This window comes from Sinocyclocheilus rhinocerous, unplaced genomic scaffold (assembly GCF_001515625.1).
Source record: "Sinocyclocheilus rhinocerous isolate Xijiao unplaced genomic scaffold, SAMN03320098_v1.1 scaffold16, whole genome shotgun sequence".
Classification (NCBI taxonomy): domain Eukaryota; kingdom Metazoa; phylum Chordata; class Actinopteri; order Cypriniformes; family Cyprinidae; genus Sinocyclocheilus; species Sinocyclocheilus rhinocerous.
In genome coordinates, this window is record NW_015632035.1 from 62,413 (window position 1) to 83,196 (window position 20,784).

The following is a 20,784-nucleotide window of genomic DNA, read 5'->3' on the forward strand; positions in this document are numbered from 1 at the left end:
AGAAGAAGAAGAAAATTGCTAAAGCATCACTACAAGCACGGACGAACGAACGAACACACACACACAAATACTTTTATAGATATTTGTGTTATTTTCTGTCAGGCAACAATGCATTAGTAGATTTAAACATACATTTACATTTAGTCATTTAGCAGACGCTTTTATCCAAAGAGACTTACAAATGAGGACAATGGAAGCAATCAGAATCAACAAAAGAGCAATAATATGCAAGTGCTGTAACAAGTCTCAGTTAGCCTAACGCAGTACACATAGCAAGTTTTTTTTATTATTATATAATAGATAACAAGAAAACAGATAGAAAGAATAGAAAACGAACAGAGAAAGCTAGTGTTAGAGGTCTTTTTTTTATATAGAAAACAAGCAGTTAGAAAACAAATAGAGTGCAAGTCTTAAAGGGTCATGTTTTTTTAATAAAAAAGAAAACAAATAGATAAAATAGAATTAGAATAGAGAGTGCTAGAGTTAGAGGGTCAAATAAAGATAACATACTTAAAACAAATGTAATTTAAGTTGATCATACGTCCTCTTTGAAAATATCCTGGCCAGGATTTCTAAATTGCCGAAAATGTCCCAGTTTGTATTTGTTTTTGTATTGTTTTAATACTTGCTGAAAGTAATGACTGAAAAGCAGTTTGACCAATAGCGTGCAGGCATTGTACATAATCGACCAATCGTGGCCCGCGAGAGGGTGGGATCTATGGAGAACGGTCACAGCAATGCAAATATGCGTAGGCCTACTACATATAATGTATGAGGAGTGTAGAGTGCAAGTCAATAGGAAAACAAAGCCAAAACTCGGACATTTTAGGCAACTGAGAAATCCCGGCCAGGACATGTCTAGAGAAATAAGGCTTTTAGTCAAGCGCCCTGAGATGTGAATGCGGCTAAATGGAAAACAGCGCCCTCTAGACGAAGAAACGTTTGTCTCACATACAACTTGACTGTCAACCAACAGAGGGCGCTGTCTGCAAACGTATTACATTCACAATTCATTCATTCACATTCCTTACATTGAGACAAATGTGTCTATCTGGCAACCAATAGTGCACTGTCTCACAATGTAAACCGCCATTTTAAAGTTTCAATCAAATCAAAATCACTCACTCGTTCTTTTCTGTTACTTGTTTTCAACATGTAGCTCAAATATGATATGGCCTTTGTCCCGGAGAAGCCCACATTGGCCTTAAATATGAATTCTGAAAGTTCAAGAAGATGATAAAGATGTCGTTTTGAAATGACTTGTAATAAGGCTATTTTGCCTCCTCCGCTAACAAGCCACAATCCCACCAGCATGTGCTTAAACATACTGACCAGAATCAAGTCAGTTGCAAAGAGTTGTATTAGTCAAATTAGTATATTTCACTACTGTTGAAACAAATCTTGAAAGTGCATCTTTTAAACGTTAAGGAATAGATGCATTTTTGCAACATTTGAAAAAGATTCACTCACTTCTCGAACGATTGACATCAACATCCAACAATGCCTTCCCAAAGTGCTTCATCTACAGGTCAGAAATCAAAGTTAGAAAGAAACCTGAAGTCAATAACTCACCAAATATTGCAAATATATGTTTCATTTTATACTTAATTTGAATACCAGTCCAGCAGATCATGATCTAAAGCAGTGGTTCGCAGACTTTTTTACTCCAAGGCCCATTGTTGTCCATAACAGTTATTCATATTTGTAAGAAATTTCCTCTGGCATTTCTGCTGTAACTGAAAACACTGCTTGTTTTAAAACTTTTTTGTACAAGTTATTATTAACAGTAACAAGAAGTGTTAATACATTTCATTTAATCACTGTTTTGTGATTCCAGGAAGTATAAGATACTATGCCCTTCAGTTAAAAAACAATAGTTATTGAAGGTGATTTAATTCAATTTTATATGGGCGGCAGGGAATGATCTAAAGATTTCTAGTCAATTCTGCATTTTTTGTCTTGTTCAGCAAACTCCAGTCAGTATCTCCTGTCCAGCCATCAGCCTGAACGGAAGTCTTCATGCTCGCCTGTCGTGTTCATGATGACCAACACTAGAGCTTATGTTTATATCATCTCAGGTAAAACCTAAGCACTGTACAGCATACAGTACATGATTTACACTTATTGTCCTTCAACATCACACTGCATGATTGCTTTCTTCAGGCGGCTGCTGCTCTCTTCAGCCTACGGCTCAACCTGTGACCGAACAGGTTTCCTCATCTGTCAAGAGTGAGAGCGAGCGGAAGTGAGCACAGATGTTAGACATCAATGATATAGGCTACCTTTGTGTGTTGAACTTGGCTGCTGATTTGATTTTAATATCATGCATCTTCTGCAGCTCAGAGGAGACAGTTTCCAGCAGCAGCATCAGTATGCTTTCTTTATGCTGCGGCTGCTGCAAACCCAACAGAGAAAACAGCGAAAATGACCCCGAACGCTGTGAATGAGACACTCTCAAAAAGACATGGCTGGACAAAGAGCCTGACATGTATCTGCAGTGTTGATGAAGTACACTTGGATATATATTTCTAAATGATTATATGTCAGAAGCTGCAGACTTTTTACCTTGCCAACTACAGATGTTTTTGTAACAGTTGAGTGAAACGCACATCTTTACCTTAGGCTCCTGAATTGATGTCAAGCATGAGAACATGTTCTACGGATATTAAAAATCATAATTTTTTTTACTTCAAATTAAAAAATGTATAAGATACTATGACCTCATTGGCATTAAATGTAACTTAAAAAAGAAATCTGTTATGTACTAATATAACTAAAACTAAAAGTGAATAATAATGAATAAAAACTATGTAGACATATGGGACCCTGGAGCACAAAACCAGTCTTAAGTCGCTGGGGTATATTTGTAGCAATAGCCAACAAAATTATGGGTCAAAATTATCAATTTTTCTTTTATGCCAAAAATCATTAGGATATTAAGTAAAGATCATGTTCCATGAAGATATTTTATAGAAGTCTTTTTATTGAAACACTCAATCAATTTCTCTTTCATAAGTCACCGTTTACAAGTTAACAGGTTTATATTAAGCTGAACACATATTCATAAACTTTTTCACACTATTTTTTTGCATAGCTAAACATTTTATATATAAAATATGTGAGTGTATTTTCATTTGGGCAATTTTAAAGGCGATTTTCTCAATATTTTGATTTTTTTTTTTTTGCACCCTCAGATTCCAGATTTTCAAATAGTTGTATCTCGGCCAAATATTGGCAAATACTACAAAAATGCAATGACATAGGCTAAATTACAAAATTACTAAAACTTTAATTAAAATAAAAAAATGAAAACGGAAAACATACAAATAAAAAAACTAAATATTAAAATATTAATAAAAACTATAATAGTATCTCAATGATACTAATTTATAACTTGGTGGGACACGTCATCAGCACGTGTTTAGTTATTACAATATATTGCTTAATAATATAGCAGCAGATGGGTTTAGTAATCCCTTACAAAACAAAAATATTGGAATATACTGGAAAATAAAATGTAATATATTACATAATACATTCCATACATATATATATATATATATATATATATATATATATATATTACATAGTCTTTTTATTGAAACACTCAATCAATTTCTCTTTCATAAGTCACCGTTTACAAGTTAACAGGTTTATATTAAGCTGAACACATATTCATAAACTTTTTCACACTATTTTTTTGCATAGCTAAACATTTTATATATAAAATATGTGAGTGTATAAGAAAAAAGTGTTTACTGCAAACAATATTATTTGAAGTTTTGGTCAGTTAGATGTCTTGTTAAAGGCATGGCAACATGGTGGATGAAAAATGGGATTTGACATACATAACTTAATCAACTGAGCATTTTATGTATAATATGTAACACTTTACAATAAGGTTGATTAGTTAACATTAATCAATGCATTAATTAATATTAACTAACAATGAGCAATACATTTGTTACAGTGTTTATTAATCTTTGTTAATGTTAATTAATGAAAATTCAACTGTTCATTGTTAGTTAGCTCAGGTCCATTCATTAATATTAATAGATCAAACTTTGGATTTTAATAATGTATGTTGCAATTAATATGAATGACATTAATAAATTCTTTACAAGTATTTTTCATTGTTAGTTCGTTAACTAATGTAGTTAACTAATGCTAACAAATGGAAACATATTGTAAAGTGTTACCTACAAATATATGGATAAATATCACAATATATATATTTTCTTCATAACTGTGTACATATAATGCACATGTTCCCATATAAATGTGATCATCTACTAGTAAATATGTTCAAATATATTTATACACACAGTACCATATTTTATCACATGAACATCTATATATTGTGTATTACTGAATATAAAATGACATACATTAATATTCTATATACTAATGTATTGTCACATATTTTCAGTATACATGAAAAGTGGGAATTCTTTATTATTTAATATATTGTACTATATTAATACAATATGTTATTTTGTATATTTTCAATATACATTAAATTTAATATATTGATTATCAATATAAAAGCAAATATTGTGGTGTAATATATAATGATTTTTACTTCGTGATCGTGATTTTGACACTGTCAAAATGTCTCACTGTTCTGATGCTGCTGTTATTCTAGTGTGTGTGTAAAGACTGAAACGAAACTTATATTATGACATTATAATCCTGCAAAAACAGCATTTTTAATATATTGTAATTCATATACAGTTTTAGCCTACTTACTTTCTTACACACTAAAACCATTACAAATCCAAACAGGGTAGCTAAAACATTATACACACGCACACAATTCAATTATATAACAATTGTATCATACATTGTACAATATGTAAGTTGTAGTATAACTATAGTATCTACAAAATCTACAGATATTCTTGTAGAGACCCTGCGTGTGAATGGAAAGTCTTTGTGACCTTTGCTCCACACTGCATCACTTACAGCACTTACTGTATAATGTTTTCCTTCATTACAACAGTTGACAAATATGAAGACCTATATATTGTATCGTACACGAATCATAAGATCTGCTCTCGCTGACTCATATGAAGACGTATGGCAGGCGTAAAAGTGTGGAAAAGGCCACTGGGTTTTGTTGTGTCACGTACAGAGAATACTCGAAAAACAGCGTGCAGATCAGATCAGCGTCGCCGATGCTCATTTAGTCCATTTTGCATCATCACGCCATATTTACAGGAAACTGCCGTCCGTTTTGAAAATATGACAAACTGTCTTGAGCTGCCAACCGCTTAATGTGTAAGTGATGTGTTGTGCATGATGTGATAAAATATGTGTAAGGCAAACAAAACCTGAAAACCTGCAATTAAACTGGACGTTTTAGGATTTTAAAATATTTTGACAAGGAAAAGTAGATGCAAAAATCAAATGCAAACAGAAAGAAACTGATGTACATTTTCTAATGCTATACCTTTCACTCAATGTGCATAATAATAATAATAATAATAATTATTATTATTATTATTTACAAACAAACAAAACCTCCCCCTTCCCCATGTAGTTGATGTACAAAATGAACAAAAAAATAATAAAATTGATGTAAATTTTCCAATTCAACTTTTTACACGTGAATAATAATAACAATAATAGTTGTTATATATTATTAGTATTATTTACAAACAAACCAAACCTCCCCTTTTCCCATGTTCTTGACGCACAAAATGAACAAAAAAGAATAAAATTGATGTATATTTTCCAATTCAACTTTTTACGCATTTTAATAATAATAATATTTATTATTTATTTAATTCACAAACAAGATGTACAAAATGAACAAAAAATAATAAAATTGATGTAAATTTTCCAATTCAACTTTTTACACGTGAATAATAATAACAATAATAGTTGTTATATATTATTAGTATTATTTACAAACAAACCAAACCTCCCCTTTTCCCATGTTCTTGACGCACAAAATGAACAAAAAAGAATAAAATTGATGTATATTTTCCAATTCAACTTTTTACGCATTTTAATAATAATAATATTTATTATTTATTTAATTCACAAACAATCAAAACCTCCTTTCCCATGCATTTGATGTAAAAAAGACTGAATTTGATTTAGTTCCGCTTTTCACTGTGTGCATATATTTTAATAATAATACTAATACTACTAATACTGAAGAAGACTACTACTATACTACTACTGATAATAATAATTATTACAAACAAAACCTCTCCCTTCCTTAGTTGATGTACAAATTGAATAAAAAAGAATGATACTGAAATTGATTTTTAACCTTTTTTCAATTATTTAAAAAAATAATAAATCAATTTTTATTTAGGCTATTTATGCATTTATGCATTAATTAATTCATTCATTCTAGAGAACAAAACCCCTTTCTTCCTCATAAATAAAAAAATAATAATTCAATTTTTAAAAAAATGCGAGGAAGCCAAGCCCTTCCAAACTGCGTCAGCTGACGGCGTGAAAAAGCAACACAAAGTAACTTATCATGCTACATTCCATACGAATTTAAAAAAATGTGACATACTTAATTACCTTTAGTAACAAAACATTCAAACACATGGCTATTGAAACTGGTTGGTCGTTAGGAGGAGACGCGTAGGTGGATCTCACACAGCAGGTTCTGGAGCCAGTGGGTTTTGAAGGGTTTTCCTGGTATGTTGTGTATACACTCTCAAACATTCACAGGATTCTCGCTCATTGTTTATTCGTGGACTTGTGCAGAGAGTCTCAGAGACAGAAGCTGGACTGTGTCTCAGTGTTCAGGCTAAGAACAGGTCTACCCCAGATTAACGCACAGCCCACGCGATCTTTAAAGTGTTGCCAGACTAAGAATAGTGGGTCAAACCATCGTCCCACACCTGGACCTCCCAAAACTCCCTCCATTCAGAACACAACTAAAGCCTCTGCATATGCATGAAAAACAGACCGAGGCTGAAAAATCATTTCACACATACCGCACATTCAGTACAGCAACACCAATATGGACTGCAGCCAAACTTTCCTATCGGGACATTATGTGCAGTCAAGTTCAAACCTGTAACAATTCAGGGAATGTTCTTCTGTGAATCTCCTTTCGCTGAACTCCAACTGAGGAAACAATGTTTGGAATTCATAAGCATCATTTCAATTGCTTCATAACAAAGCAAGCAGAACACTACAAGGTGTGACTATCTTGACGCATGTCACGGTATCGCCACAGTGACATAAGCGCTGTTGGTAGAAACGGTTGCTATGTTATGGCTCCTCCTTTATGCAAACAGAGCTACAGTGGTTTCCAGTGCAAATGTCAGGTGAAGAAAGGTACAGTAGACAGTATCATATTAATTCAAGCTTTATTTACTTGGAGTTTCCGTATCATTTTTTTTTTTTTTTTTGGCCCGTCCATCTGTCTTTGCTCTGTTTGAAGAGGTGGATACGAAACCAGACTGCAGCTCATGCCTTTGTTCTCTACTTAAAAGAAGGCAAATTCATATTTTCTGTCATGCAAATAAGTGTAGATTAGTTTCACTGTAACGTGATTTTTCAAAGTTGTATATAAAAGCATGTTTTACAAGAAACTGCTTTCTATACTTGAATTGTAATTGTTGAGTTAAAAATGTCATGTTTAACTACTTTTATTTGTAAAATTTACTAGCAATTTCTGAGGTAAAATGGTCAAAATTCCAGTCCTTTTTGTTCAGTGTTTGAATGGTTTCATTTGTTTTAATTGCTGTCATGGAAAATACTAAAAAGACTGTGAAATGTGATGGTTGCCGCTAGAAAATTTGAAGGGGGAGCCCCAGAAAAAAATTGCAGGGGAATATGGTGGACCCCCCAAACCTGCATCATGTGGAACATCGAGGGGCCTTCCATGTGGGATGTTTCACTTCAGTTACTTTAAACTGACTCAGCCCTCTTCACATTCATATATTAATTCTGAAAAAGTTTCAAAAATTTGTAGAACACTTTATGCACTGTAAAAAAAACTTTGCATTGTAAGGAATTAAAGACTAGCTCCAAGACTATTTGAACATTCAAGTCACACTAATAATTTCTGAATCTAAGCAAGTGGCATCTGCAAGCAAACAAACACATTAGGGTTTTATTTATTTATTTATTTCTAGGATTTTTCCTTTTTCATAAGTTTTTGTAATTACATGCAACCATTGATCTGAATTCTGAATTCTAGACACTTTTCATTTTTTAAAGGAAGTCCAACAGTGTATCCCAGATACAGAATTTGTGTCAAGGTGATTTTTAGTGAATGTTCCCATGCGTCCTATAGCAGAATAACCACATTAACCACACTAACATTTGCAAATCTGAAATTTTCCATATATATATATATATATATGTATAAATAAAATATTTAGATATATAAAGTGAATGTCTTTGCATTATGTAACAAAGTATACCAATTGTCATTTATTTTGAAGAAATATAACACGTTTCAAGCTACGCATTTTATATGTGACCCTGGACCACAAAACCAGTCGGGTCAATTTTTCGAAATTGAGATTTATGCATCATCTGAAAGCTGATGTATAGACAATGTAAAGACAATATTTGGCCGAGATACAACTATTTGAAAATCTGGAATCTGAGGGTGCAAAAAAAAAAAGCAAAATATTGAGAAAATCGCCTTTAAAGTTGTCCAAATGAAGGTCTTAGCAATGCATATTACTAATCAAAAATTAAGTTTTGATATATTTACAGTAGGACATTTACAAAGTATCTTCATGGAACATGATCTTTACTTAATATCCTAATGTTTTTTGGCATAAAAGAAAAATCGATAATTTTGACCCATACAATGTATTTTTGGCTATTGCTACAAATATACCCCAGCGACTTAAGACTGGTTTTGTGGTCCAGGGTCACATATAGGCTATATATACAGTATAGCCTATATAAAATGCTTAGCTTGAAACGTGTTATATTTCTTCAAAATAAATGACAATTGGTACACTTTGTTACATAATGCAAAGACATTTACTTTATAGGGTCACTGTACCTCAGTATGAAAACAAACAAACAAACAAAAATAATGTTGATATCAAGTGCTATTTCTAGCTGCATATATATTCCCTGCATTATTAATAGTCCCCTTCCTCGTGGTTTTCATTCATGAGCTCTCTTGTCATTCATTTTCCCGTGAGTTTGGCTTACTGCGTGCTACCAGGTAGATTTGAATGTGTAATAGGAAAATACTGATTTTCATTCTTACTTCGCGGAGTCATCTTGAGGGAAATTCTCTAAATAAAAGCCCGCTACGAGTTCCCCTTTTCAGTGCATAGTTACAAAATGGAAATCCCCCGATCTGCAGCGTGGAACCCGAGGCGCAGCTATAAAAGCGCGTTGCGCCGCCCTCACCGCACACTTCACTGCAGACTGCGATACGGCGAGCGTCGCGATGGATGTACACAGAGCTGGCATGATGAACTTTCAGGATTGTGATATGGATGAAATGGATATGAAAAACAGGAAAATGCAACACTTTGAGGAGCGCGTCGACAGCGGCGTGGATTCGCTAAAAGAGGACGAGTATATGAAAATTGTGGAGGAAATTGAGATTTTGCGTTTTGAAGACCCGATTGCGAATCCAAAGGGGACGTGTGAATCTTGGACACAAGAAGTCACTGAGGATGGAGACACGTAAGTGTAAATTTGTTTTTAAATGATAAAAATAATGCAATGCAAGTTTCTTTTTTTTTTAAGTGCAGAAATTGACCCATTTAATGCAACTTGCAACAATTGTGACCAAAACCTAATTTTAGAGTGTCTAAAATTGTTGTTGATTACATTAAATGAAACAATGCATTTATTGTTAGATTACTAACTTTATTCCCTTTGCTCGATAAAAATTATACAAGTACAATATTTTTGAACATTTTCTATTGGGACCAACAGAGCAACTTTGACTCTACAGCTGTAATTGTAAACAGAAAAAAAAACATGCGTTCAATAAGCTTTTAGAGAAGTTATGCGAATAGTTTAATTTGCGAAATACCGCTAAAGTGCGGAAGTAAACAAATATCGTTTTGGAGCAGCGCCCAAAGTGGGAGGCGCTTGAGAAACAAAGTGCGCAGGCAGGAAAGTCCCTGGCGCGCGGCCAAGCGCAGATAAAGTATCAGATGTGTGGAGCCACACTGGTTGGAAATAACCTTAAAAATTCCATTCTTGCGAAACGCCGCCTGCTCGTACCGTGTGCCTGCTAAACCACATCCTCTGAGAGGGTTCTTAAAATATTTTCTAAAAAACCCTCCCACATTATTTTCCAGGTATCTTCACCTTGCCATCATTCACGAGGCGGAAGATTATGCCATCCAGATTATCAAACAGTGTCAGAACGACCCGTTCCTGAACAGACAGAACAACCAAAGACAGGTAATTGAGCTCCCACGCACAACTACTCACTACTACTACACACAATTCACCTCAAAACAAGAGCTGGTTTTCCAAACCTGACTAACATCCAACCTCCATCTGCAGACTGCACTGCATCTCGCCGTCATCACAGAACAGCCGCACATGGTGGACAGACTGCTAAAGGCCGGCTGTGATCCACAGCTGGTCGATCAGAGTGGAAACACGGCTCTCCACATCGCCTGCAAAAGAGGCTTACTAGCTTGCTTCTCAGTACTGACTCAGATTGAGACCCAGCATCTGCACTCCATTCTCAGCTTCCCAAACTACAGCGGTAAGTCATAGTTTTGAGTAAAATCGCAGCACTGTCATTCTTTTTATCACGAAAACAAGTCTCTTATCATTTTGAGTTAAAAAAAGCCGTTTTTAAAATACAATCCTTCTTTTTTAATTACAGGACACACGTGTCTTCATATAGCAGCCGTTAACAACTACCTCTCAATGGTGGAGAGTCTGGTCCAGCTTGGGGCGGATGTAAACGCAAAGGTACGGTAGAAGTTTAAAACACTCTCCAGCTTCACAAATGACTCTTATAGATGTTTGAAAAGAGAACTAATGTATGATTTATTGCGTTTAGGAGCAGTGTAGCGGCCGCACGTCACTCCATTTGGCCGTGGACCTGCAGAACCTGGATCTGGTGCACACACTCATCGCTTTGGGAGCAGATGTTAACTGTCTGACCTATGGCGGATACACGCCGTACCACCTGACCTTCGGCCGACAGAACAGCGAGATCCAGAGGCAGCTTTACAACCGGACGGCCCAGGAGCTCAGAGCGATGCCAGAGAGCGAGTCAGAGGAGAGCGATGAGGAGCGTTCGTCTGATGAAGATTGTGTAAGTTTCTTTGAGAAACCTCTCCTAGATTTTACATTCCATCTTGATGTTGTGAAATTCATTTTATATAACTATATCATTTATATTTATGTATCTTTCTAATTTTTTTTTAACAGATGTATGATGACATCCAGTTCTGTGGGAGATAGTCTGGCCCTCAGGACAACAGTCCCCATAATGCAAAGCAGCGAAGGCTGTAGGTGCTGTCTCAAGGTCTGGGACGGGGTGCGCCATATCCTAGGACGCCAATCCCTCGATGGGACTCTGCTAAAGTGGAAAAGAAGAGCTGAGCCCCTCCCGGGGGCATGATAGCGGTGGTGCTGTTCAACATGGAAAGAACCCTAAAGATAGCTGGACCAAAACCTTTACCAATATTTTTGAAGCCAAAGAGTTGGAAAAATATGTATATTTTGTGAATATATAGAGAGATATATTTTTATATTTGTAAATATGTGAAATGAAACACTTGTCGATAATGTTTATAGTCTATATATATGACACTGTGAAAATATTTTTACATTAAAAACAAAAGAAATGACATGAATTCTGAGTTGGGGTGTTTCTTGTATTGAATGTGCTGGAGTGATTTCAGAAGGCCTGGGATTTTCTGAGTTGTGAAACTTGTGAAAGAACATGTAAACCCCTGTAGTGGTGGAATACCAGCCCATAGTGTCGGTTCAGAAAAAAAGCCCTCGGTGTGTACATTAACTATCATTTCCTTTCTGGAACGCATGAGTCACGTAGATGCGTCACTATAGTTTGAATAAAATTCCTTGGGTCTGCTAAAGTGGAGTCATGAATATCTGACTCGCGCTCAGTATGAAGTTCCCCACAAGAAAGAAATGAACAACACCCGACCACTAGAGGTGCGAGGTTCATAAGCATTATATATTCATTGCTAGGATTACATTACGTGTGTGTCTGTATGAACAGATCATCCATAAACACGATGGATCAGTGCAATTTACGGATTATTCAGATCGCCACCTAATTCGAAGTCATAGCGCTTTTTAAAAAAAAGGCATTAATCAAGTTTCTGGAGACGGATGAGCCAGGGATCATGAATTTTAGGGAAATTCCATAGCTTTGTTCTCCTGACAATGAGTAGCATACTATTAAAACCATTGGAAAGATTTCAATGTGACGCATCATAATCCTCTTCATCACTGTCACATGGTGAGAGGTGAATTCCAACTCCATTCTATATATATATATATATATATATACAGTATCTCACAGAAGTGAGTACACCCCTCACATTTTTGTAAATATTATATCTTTTCATGTGACAACACTGAAGAAATGACACTTTGCTACAATGTAAAGTAGTGAGTGTACAACTTGTATACATTTGCTGTCCCCTCAAAATAACTCGACACACAGCCATTAATGTCTAAACCGCTGGCCACAAAAGTGAGTACACCCCTAAGTGAAAATGTCCAAATTGGGCCCAATTAGCCATTTTCTCTCCCCGGTGTCATGTGACTCATTAGTGTTACAAGGTCTCAGGTGTGAATGGGGAGCAGGTGAAAAATTAAATTGTGATATTTACAGTAGGGAATTTATAAAATATCTTCATGGAACATGATCTTCTTAATATCCTAATGATTTTTGGCATCAAAGAAAAATCGATAATTTTGACCCATACAATGTATTGTTGGCTATTGTTACAAATATACCCCAGTGACTTATGACTGGTTTTGTGGTCCAGGGTTGTGTGTGTGTTATGTATATATGTTTATACATCTATATTTTTTAAATGTTTGTGAAAGAAGTCTATTTTGCTCAACAAGGCTGCATTTATTTGATCAAAAATACAATAAAAATAGTAATATAGTGAAATATTATTACAATTTAAATTCAATGTTTTCTAATTGAATGTACTTTAAAATTTAACTTAGTCCTGTGATGCAAAGCTGAATTTTCCGCATCATTACTCCAGTCCTCAGTGTCACATGATCCTTCAGATATCAGTCTAATATGCTGATTTGCTAATTGTTTTTCAGGTTTCTGAATTCTGAAAAGAACATTTATTTAAAATATAAATCTTTTGTAACATTATAAATGCCTTTACAGTCACTTTTGATCAATTTAATGCATCTTTGCTTAAAGAATTAATTACTTAATCTAATTAATTTCTGGTCTTCTTATTGTTTTGTTTTTTTTATCAAAAATGTATTTGCGGATCAGATTTACTATTTTCAGTTAAACCACAAAGTGGAGTAGTATCTGGTTAGGGAAAAACACTTTAAACTAGTATCACTAAATCAGTGTGATTAAACTCAAAAGCACGTGTTTGACGTTCCTTGCGTGATCTCTAGTCTGCCCTAATTGACTCGTTACACTTAACATGCTCAAAGTCCACAAAGAATTCCACAAAATGAAAAACACGTTTGTAAAAGATTTCCCTGTTGTCAAATCAGCTAGGGAAAACACAGGATGCAGTGAAAATGAAAGATGTGCATGATGGGGACTCCCCCAGTAAATCAATCAGTAAAGAGAAAGGAAGAGAGCAGGAATCTTAACAATATTTTTCTCAAAATGTATTTAATGGAACGGGGAATTTACATAAGAACAAAAGTTCAGAACGGGATCCTACGTATCTTAATACTGTGAGCAGCACCCTGGAGATCTCAGTCCCTCTCAGCCAGAGACACCAAATGAGTGTCCACCTCTGACTCTGACAGAATCCTGGAACAGAGCAAAGGAGCAAGTCATTTTAGGTGTCACAACCGTGTAAAATATAATCCGTGCGCCCTAATTATAATACGCATCTGGCATTCGGACACGTCAAATGTGACATAAATGAGCCATGTTGCATCATTTGACGAATATCAATACTGAAGGCATCGACTGCCTTTCTAGAAGGGATTTTCTGTAGAACAGAGTGCAGATCTCTCCGTGTAGATGGTGAACACGGTTCTTCCACCCACCTGAATTTCGGATCCTCTGCTGTGATGACGCCTACCTCCAACTCAGATGGCTTGAAATCGATCGACAGAACAGTTGTTAAACAAGTGATCGCCGTCTGTGGATGGAAATGGTTTATTAGTGCAAATCTACTTATTAAATTAACATTCTGTGAAACACACAGATAATTCAGTAAAAATAGATTTTTGGCTTTAGGATGTATATAAAATAGTTCAAAGTAGCACACATCCTAAAATCAAAAATCAATTTTTAGTTTAAATTAATTATTATTTCATTTTTAAAGGGATAGTTCACCCAAAACTGAAAGTTCTGTCATTAATTACTCACCCTCATGTCGTTCCAAACCTGTAAGACCTTCGTTCATCTTTGGAACACAAATTCAGATATTTTTAGATGAATTCCCAAAGCTCTCTGACCCTCCCATAGACAGCAAGGATCCTAACACGATCAAGGCTCAGAAACGTAGCAAGGACATCGTTAAAATAATCCATGTGACATCAATGGTTCAACCGTAATTTTACAAAGATACGAGAATACTTTTTGTGCGCAAAGAAAACAAAAATAATGACTTTATTCAACAATTCGTCTCCTCACCCTATAGCGCCATTTTGGAGAATATCACACATGTAAACAACGTATGTACGCGGATACGCTGTTTACGTTTAGATCAAACCGTAAACAACGTATCCGCATACGGTGCTGCGGATACGTTGTTTATGCTTTGATCTAAACGTAAACAGCGTATCCGCGTACATACGTTGTTTACGTATGTGATACTCTCCAAAATGGCGCTATAGGGTGACGCGGAGGAGACGAATTGTTGAATAAATTCGCTACTTTTGTTTTTGTTTAGAAGATGAACGAAGGTCTTACAGGTTTGGAACGACATGAGGGTGAGTAATTAATGACAGCATTTTCATTTTTGGGTGAACTATCCCTTTAAGTAGCTAGCAGTTTATTGATTTAACCTACCCTTGTTTCACAGATTTCAAAATACATAGATTAGCAATACTGTTTACAAAGAAATTGTGTAATAAATCAGGCAGCAAGCATATATAACCAATCCTTTCTGTAATATCTTTAACTACATTATTGAGCAAAGCAAGTTTAGAGGAAGTTGATATTTCCATTCCAAAGAACCGGTGCTATGTTGACTAGATAAAGATCTACTAAACACCCTAGGGTGCTGATGTGGGCGATGTTAGCAGCTGGAATTCATTTTGATGAAGCTGTATCAAATGTTTTCTTGAATTCTGATTGTACCTCAACTGTCTGCTCAAAGGTCCAGTCAAGTTTCTTCTTCATTTTTTTCTCCAGGAAGCTTGTAGCCTCTGTCTGCTTGACACCTGCAGCCGTGGCCTTGAAGCCACAGTAATATCCTGCTGGGTCACACTTATACACCTGTGGCCCGAGCTCCTCATCTACACCAATTACAATCATACCTGGAAAAGATACGACAACACAACACATAAAAGGAACTTTGTACAGCAAGTTGTGCACAAACAACCAACACGCAATATTAAAGCTTGAGGCTGTACGCTGTTGTACTTCTTTTAACAGGGCTTCTGCAGGTTTTATAAAGGTAAATGTAACACCTTTTAAAACCAAGTAAAGGAAATTAAAATAATAAATGGAAGGAAACACAATAACAAGGTTATTACAGTTAAGGAAAACTAAAAAACTATTTTGTTAATTGAAAACAATTAAACATTATCTGAAATATATGTGTGATCAAAATTAGATAACTACTGCAGCATGAAAGAAGATTACAACTAAAAGTTTGGAGGGTTACAGCTGTCAGAAATTAGTAGGAAGTGTAGAGGCCCTTGCTTTGAATAACTTCAGTGCATCTGCGGCCGTTGGACATTTCTAGTTTCTCATGCAGCGCTGGTGTGATCGTGGATCACTCTTCTTCCAGTCTCTTCAGTTTGGTGACTGTAGTGGGTTTCTTAGCCATAACTTTTACGCCCATTATTTTACAGAGATTTTGAATCGGGTTTAGATCAGGACTCTGGCCTGGCCATTTCATTATTTCAATGTTCTTAGCTTCAAGGAACTGCTTGAACCTACTTTTGTTTTGCTGTGTGATGGGGGCATTGTCTTGCATGAAAATTGCAGGCTGTTTGGGAGATGCTTGCAGGGAAGGAACCGCATGTTGCTGAAGGAGGTTCTGATAAACATTTTAATTCACTCTACCATGTATCTGTATAAGAGGCTCAACTTCTGCTGCAGAAAACATCCCCAAACCATGACACTTCCTCCTCCACCTTTCCTTCTTTACGCACTCTGGGTTCAGCCTTTCCTCAGTCTGATGCCGAACATAAAATTTGCCATCAGACCCAAATAAATTAAACTTGCTCTCATCACTAAAGTGAACTTTGGACCAGTTCGCCTCTCTCCACACAACATGCTCCTCAGCAAAGGTGAGCCTAGCCTTTTTATTCTTTATGCTGCAATGTGTACTTTCAGTCCGGCTTCTCTTAAACGTCCCGAGACAGATCCAGACCCTGTTCAGCACTGAACTGGCAAGCAATTCCAGCTGTAGTGTTGAACCGATTCCCTATTGAGAGTCTCTGCATTATCCTGTCTTCTCGTGCATTTGTCTTACGTGGACGACCAGCCTTTTTTTGGGGACTTGAATTAATTAATGTCATTGTAAAGCTGCGATATTATAGAAATCACAGATTTGGAACGACCAGCTTCTCTTGCAGAGGCTGAAAGGGTAATCGTTTTGGCCTTCATCTGGACAACCTCCTGTGTTTCAGTCGCTTTAGAGTAGCCCGCCATCTTACAATCTCAGAAAAATTGGAGGAATGCAGCCAGTTAAATAGGGTTTGTCATACAATTAAGGAAATTAGCAACATGTGCCAAATTAACACAAATAACTTGTATGTTCTCTAATTTTGATCAGAGTTCTTTTTCCAATATCTCACTGAAGTTTTTGATACTGTGCTTCAGAATACAATTAATTTATAAAATATGCTTAAAAACTGCCCTTCTACTCCAGTTAGGATAACTTCAAATAGGACTAAGCAGTAACCTCGAAATTTAGGAAATGATAGGTTGTTCCCTAATTTTGATTCCTACTAATATATATATATATATTTTATAATATATATTTTTTATAATTTTGGTCATATCATAAATAGTAGACACTCAAGTACTATAGAAAAATATTAGCTGAGCTCCCCCACATTTTTTTTTAGATAATTATGGGCCATTATTCAAAGCATAAACCATAAGATATGTCCACCCTGTCATGGACATATATATTACAGTTAAATACGTTTTCATTGCAAAATTAAGATGAAATTATATTTTCTGAAAGGCATGATGTCCCTTTCCTAAACAGGGTTGTTAAAAAATAATATAATAATAATAATAAGTAATATAATTACAAAAAGTCATCAACTTGTTCACCTCAGCCGTTGAAATTCCCACCACTGAAGAGACAAAAAAATCTGTTGTCCTGATGTCACTAAAGGGTAAGGCCTTTTCTCAAAGGGTTAGTTCACCAAAAAATTAAAATTCTGTCATTAATTACTCACCCTCGTGTTGTTCCAAACCAAAAGAAACGCAAAGAAAACAAAAATAACGACTTTATTCTACATTTTTGTCTCTTCGCAGTAGAGACGAAAATGTGGAATAAAGTAGTTATTTTTGTTTTCTTTGCGCAAAAAAGTATTCTCGTAGGGCGGATTCCCCAATATGACAGTGTGGACAACCATTCAAGGGACATGGACAAACTCTTCTTTTTTATTAAATAAAAATATAGTTTTATTACCAGTACTGAAAACAGAACCGATACGGGAGCTTTTGATATGCGCTGTGACGCAGCTCTTGATTAGGAAATCGCAACGTCTCAAATCGCGATTTCGATTCGATTTCGATTAATCGCACAGTCCTACTATTAAGTTATCATGGCAAATGAGTTATTTATGTACAGGACACCAAAAGGCACCCTACAGTGACCCGTATATATAAATATAATAAAAATAAAAAATGAAATAAAAATGATGTTCTCTGTATTTTTGAAAAAAAAATAAGAAAACAAATATATATATACTGTTCTCAGTATCTTGTTTTCCAGTGCAAATGCGTATAGATTCTCAAATCAAGATTTACTTCAGAAGCAAAATTACAAAAGATAAGAACTTGTTTTCTGTGAAATTCATCAAAATTAAGTGAGAGTATGATTAAAACAAGAACAATTATCTGCCAATAGGCTCAGAAAAATGTATTTAATTCAAAGGCGAAACATGTTTTCTGATCCCACTGACAGATATTGGTTCTCGTTCCAAGCATAAACTCACTTTATTTAGTTCAACTTCTCGGAATACAAGACTTTATATCTTATTGTTTCATTTCAAGTAAATGTATCTTGATTTACAGATGTTTAGATATTTGTATTGGGAAAAAAATATATAAATGTTTTGAAAACATGCAACATTTAATGCCATGACTTTATAAATGTAAGACTTTCTGCTCTGACTTAAGATCTTTCTGAATAAGGACTGTTTTGGCACAAAAACCTTGAAAATCAGGGTGAAAATTGAAACAAAAACATGACATGCCCCCTTTAAACTACTTTATGTGTGTGTTAATTATTCAGCAAGTGTTGACTTACAGCAGCCGAGCGGCCTCATCTCTGCATTCTGTGTATAAACCTGAGAGATGTCAGCGATCCTTTTACAAAGCATGTCTACTGGAATCTCATAGCCATACTTGTACTTCCAGTTGGCGGCCTCATAGCGAGCTCGCTGCACTTGAGACCTGCTGTCAGCTGAACGCAAAACACAAGCCATTAATGAGCGCATCAGTTTCAGCAGACACCATGAAAATGACTATGTGGATGAGATCTGTACCTGTCATTCCTGACATCACGCAGCCGATGTTCTCTGTGATTCTGAATAAGTGTGTGACAGTGGAAGAATCAAGCAGCTTGTCCTGGAAAACACAGACTGTCTTAGATCACCAGCACCACTGGAACTCAACTTACCAGTAACATTAATAAGAGTAACCCTTTCCACAAACCAATTCAAATGAATGTTTGTATGTGTTGCTTTATTTGTGGGCAGGTTATAACATAGCCAATTACAACATTGTTTATTTCTCAAGTCGATTCTGAGAGAATTTCCCCAATTTGGGTGGAAAAAGGGTACATGACAGCAGACTTACTGGGACTTTTTTCTGTGTGACGACTACTGCACAGTCTTTCCCCCGAACAGCAACTGATGTCAGACCACCCTGGTTTATGGCCTTGAACGCATATTCTGGAAAAATGTAATGAAAGTTATTTAGAAGGTTAAAAGTTACTAGCAAATTTATTTCAAAATTTGGCACATTTCTCTATGGGAATAAGCTTCAACACTCAATAGAAAAGAAAAAAAAAAAAAACTCCAAAAAAGTTTGGAGATTAACAAAAAATAATATTAAATATCAAAAAATAAATACACAAATTAAATAAAGCTGCTTCTCAGACTGGTTGAAAGAAATATAATATTCTACTACCATTATGCTTTAACAATCAAAACAATGTACTTTTGTGTATTTTACAAAGTTTGTAGCTTATACAAAATCCACAAGGAAAAATAAAAATGTAATCAAATATGATTTACAAGAAAAATCCTGGTCCTTTGATTTTATTAATAATTTTATATTTTTTAATTATTCATGCTTTTTATGCACCCGATACCACCGTGCTATTTCAAAGATATATTGTTATTGCCAAGTTGTTTACATAAATTGTTCAACAAAACTGTGGCATTCTGGCGGAAACTGCGGTTGCCATGGTACATTTTTGAAAAGAAAACCTCACCAACCAATATGTTGGTGCCTCAGCAACATATGTATTAATGCACATCACTGTTGCATTAGATCAAGTACTATACATTTAGAAAATAGTTTTAAATTGAAATCAGTAAGTGTGTGATAGAATTATTACATTATTAAACATCACTGAGCCTATTCTCCATCACTCACTCTCTGCTAGTGCTAACGGTCTAGCTACTAGACTAAATGAGACTTTATCTATAAAAACTAGAAAAAAATACACACTTACAGGTAGAAGACATTTTATGTGACAGAATAATAATAATAATAAGAGTTGATACTAACTGTTGGTGTAAGAGAGAGTGAACGTGAGCTGCTCTGTAGGCGACATGACTGTGCACTTACTAGCTCCTATCTAAGTCAAATAAAGTCGTCCGTACTCACCTACTTGGTAAAGTCTTCCCTCCGGAGAAAAGATGGTGATGTGACGGTCAAACCCCGCGCTAGAACCCCGGGACATGTTTAGAAGAAATGTATTAACCGTAAAATTGCAAAAGTGTTACAGACTACACAAAATAGCGACATACAGAACGAATGACCCGGAAGCAGTGAATTGTTTTTCCGGGTCACTGTCGGACTCGAAGGTGTGCAGTCACTTGTTCAATTTTGCACTTAAAGAAATGTTATATAGTGTTTCTCTGTTTACAAGACTGTTGTCCCGCTAATTTATGTTTTATTTTTTTACTGTACTTGCAGATAATATAATATTGATGAAATAAAAGGCCATATATATATATATATATATATATATATATATATATATATAT

At 35.3% G+C, this 20,784-nt stretch overlaps 3 protein-coding genes across 5 annotated transcripts in view; 1 reads left to right on the forward strand and 2 right to left on the reverse strand.

The window, feature by feature from the left end:
- The window catches only part of LOC107742109 (breast cancer metastasis-suppressor 1-like protein-A), a 9,342-nt gene extending 8,626 nt beyond the window's left edge, over positions 1 to 716 (reverse strand). The window contains exon 1 of one of the 2 annotated variants that reach the window (XM_016554986.1): positions 511 to 716. In XM_016554986.1, coding sequence (XP_016410472.1) covers positions 511 to 539 — 29 coding nt within the window. In that variant the 5' untranslated portion in view covers positions 540 to 716. The remainder of the gene's footprint in view (positions 1 to 510) is intronic. The other variant, XM_016554987.1, reaches the window with a different exon arrangement.
- An 8,641-nt stretch (positions 717 to 9,357) lies between these two features.
- Positions 9,358 to 11,794, forward strand: LOC107742110 (NF-kappa-B inhibitor alpha-like). Its single transcript, XM_016554989.1, has 6 exons — positions 9,358 to 9,648; positions 10,275 to 10,380; positions 10,486 to 10,693; positions 10,817 to 10,905; positions 10,997 to 11,254; positions 11,371 to 11,794. The coding sequence occupies exons 1-6, from the start codon at positions 9,407 to 9,409 to the stop codon at positions 11,401 to 11,403; spliced, it is 936 nt and encodes a 311-aa protein (XP_016410475.1). The 5' UTR covers positions 9,358 to 9,406; the 3' UTR covers positions 11,404 to 11,794.
- Positions 11,795 to 13,784: 1,990 nt separating this feature from the next.
- LOC107742111 (proteasome subunit alpha type-6-like) lies at positions 13,785 to 20,601 on the reverse strand. 2 transcript variants are annotated; one of them, XM_016554990.1, is made up of 7 exons: positions 20,402 to 20,601; positions 19,364 to 19,458; positions 19,051 to 19,132; positions 18,813 to 18,968; positions 15,449 to 15,627; positions 14,188 to 14,282; positions 13,785 to 13,945 (listed from the first exon to the last, which is right to left on the reverse strand). In XM_016554990.1, the coding sequence occupies exons 1-7, from the start codon at positions 20,475 to 20,477 to the stop codon at positions 13,888 to 13,890; spliced, it is 741 nt and encodes a 246-aa protein (XP_016410476.1). In that variant the 5' UTR covers positions 20,478 to 20,601; the 3' UTR covers positions 13,785 to 13,887. The 2 variants fall into 2 exon arrangements, with proteins under 2 accessions (XP_016410476.1, XP_016410477.1); XM_016554991.1 differs by having other exon boundaries at positions 20,406 to 20,481.
- Between the last annotated feature and the right edge of the window lie 183 nt (positions 20,602 to 20,784).

Coding starts and splice junctions, on each gene's coding strand:
- LOC107742110 (XM_016554989.1), top strand. CDS start 9,407: ATGGATGTACACAGAGCTGGCATGATGAACTTTCAGGATTGTGATATG. Junction 10,381..10,485: donor GACAGAACAACCAAAGACAG/GTAATTGAGCTC, acceptor CTCCATCTGCAG/ACTGCACTGCATCTCGCCGT. Junction 10,694..10,816: donor CAGCTTCCCAAACTACAGCG/GTAAGTCATAGT, acceptor TTTTAATTACAG/GACACACGTGTCTTCATATA.
- LOC107742111 (XM_016554990.1), bottom strand. CDS start 20,477: ATGTCCCGGGGTTCTAGCGCGGGGTTTGACCGTCACATCACCATCTTT. Junction 19,459..20,401: donor GGGAAGACTTTACCAAGTAG/GTGAGTACGGAC, acceptor ACATTTTTCCAG/AATATGCGTTCAAGGCCATA. Junction 19,133..19,363: donor TCACACAGAAAAAAGTCCCA/GTAAGTCTGCTG, acceptor TGTGTTTTCCAG/GACAAGCTGCTTGATTCTTC.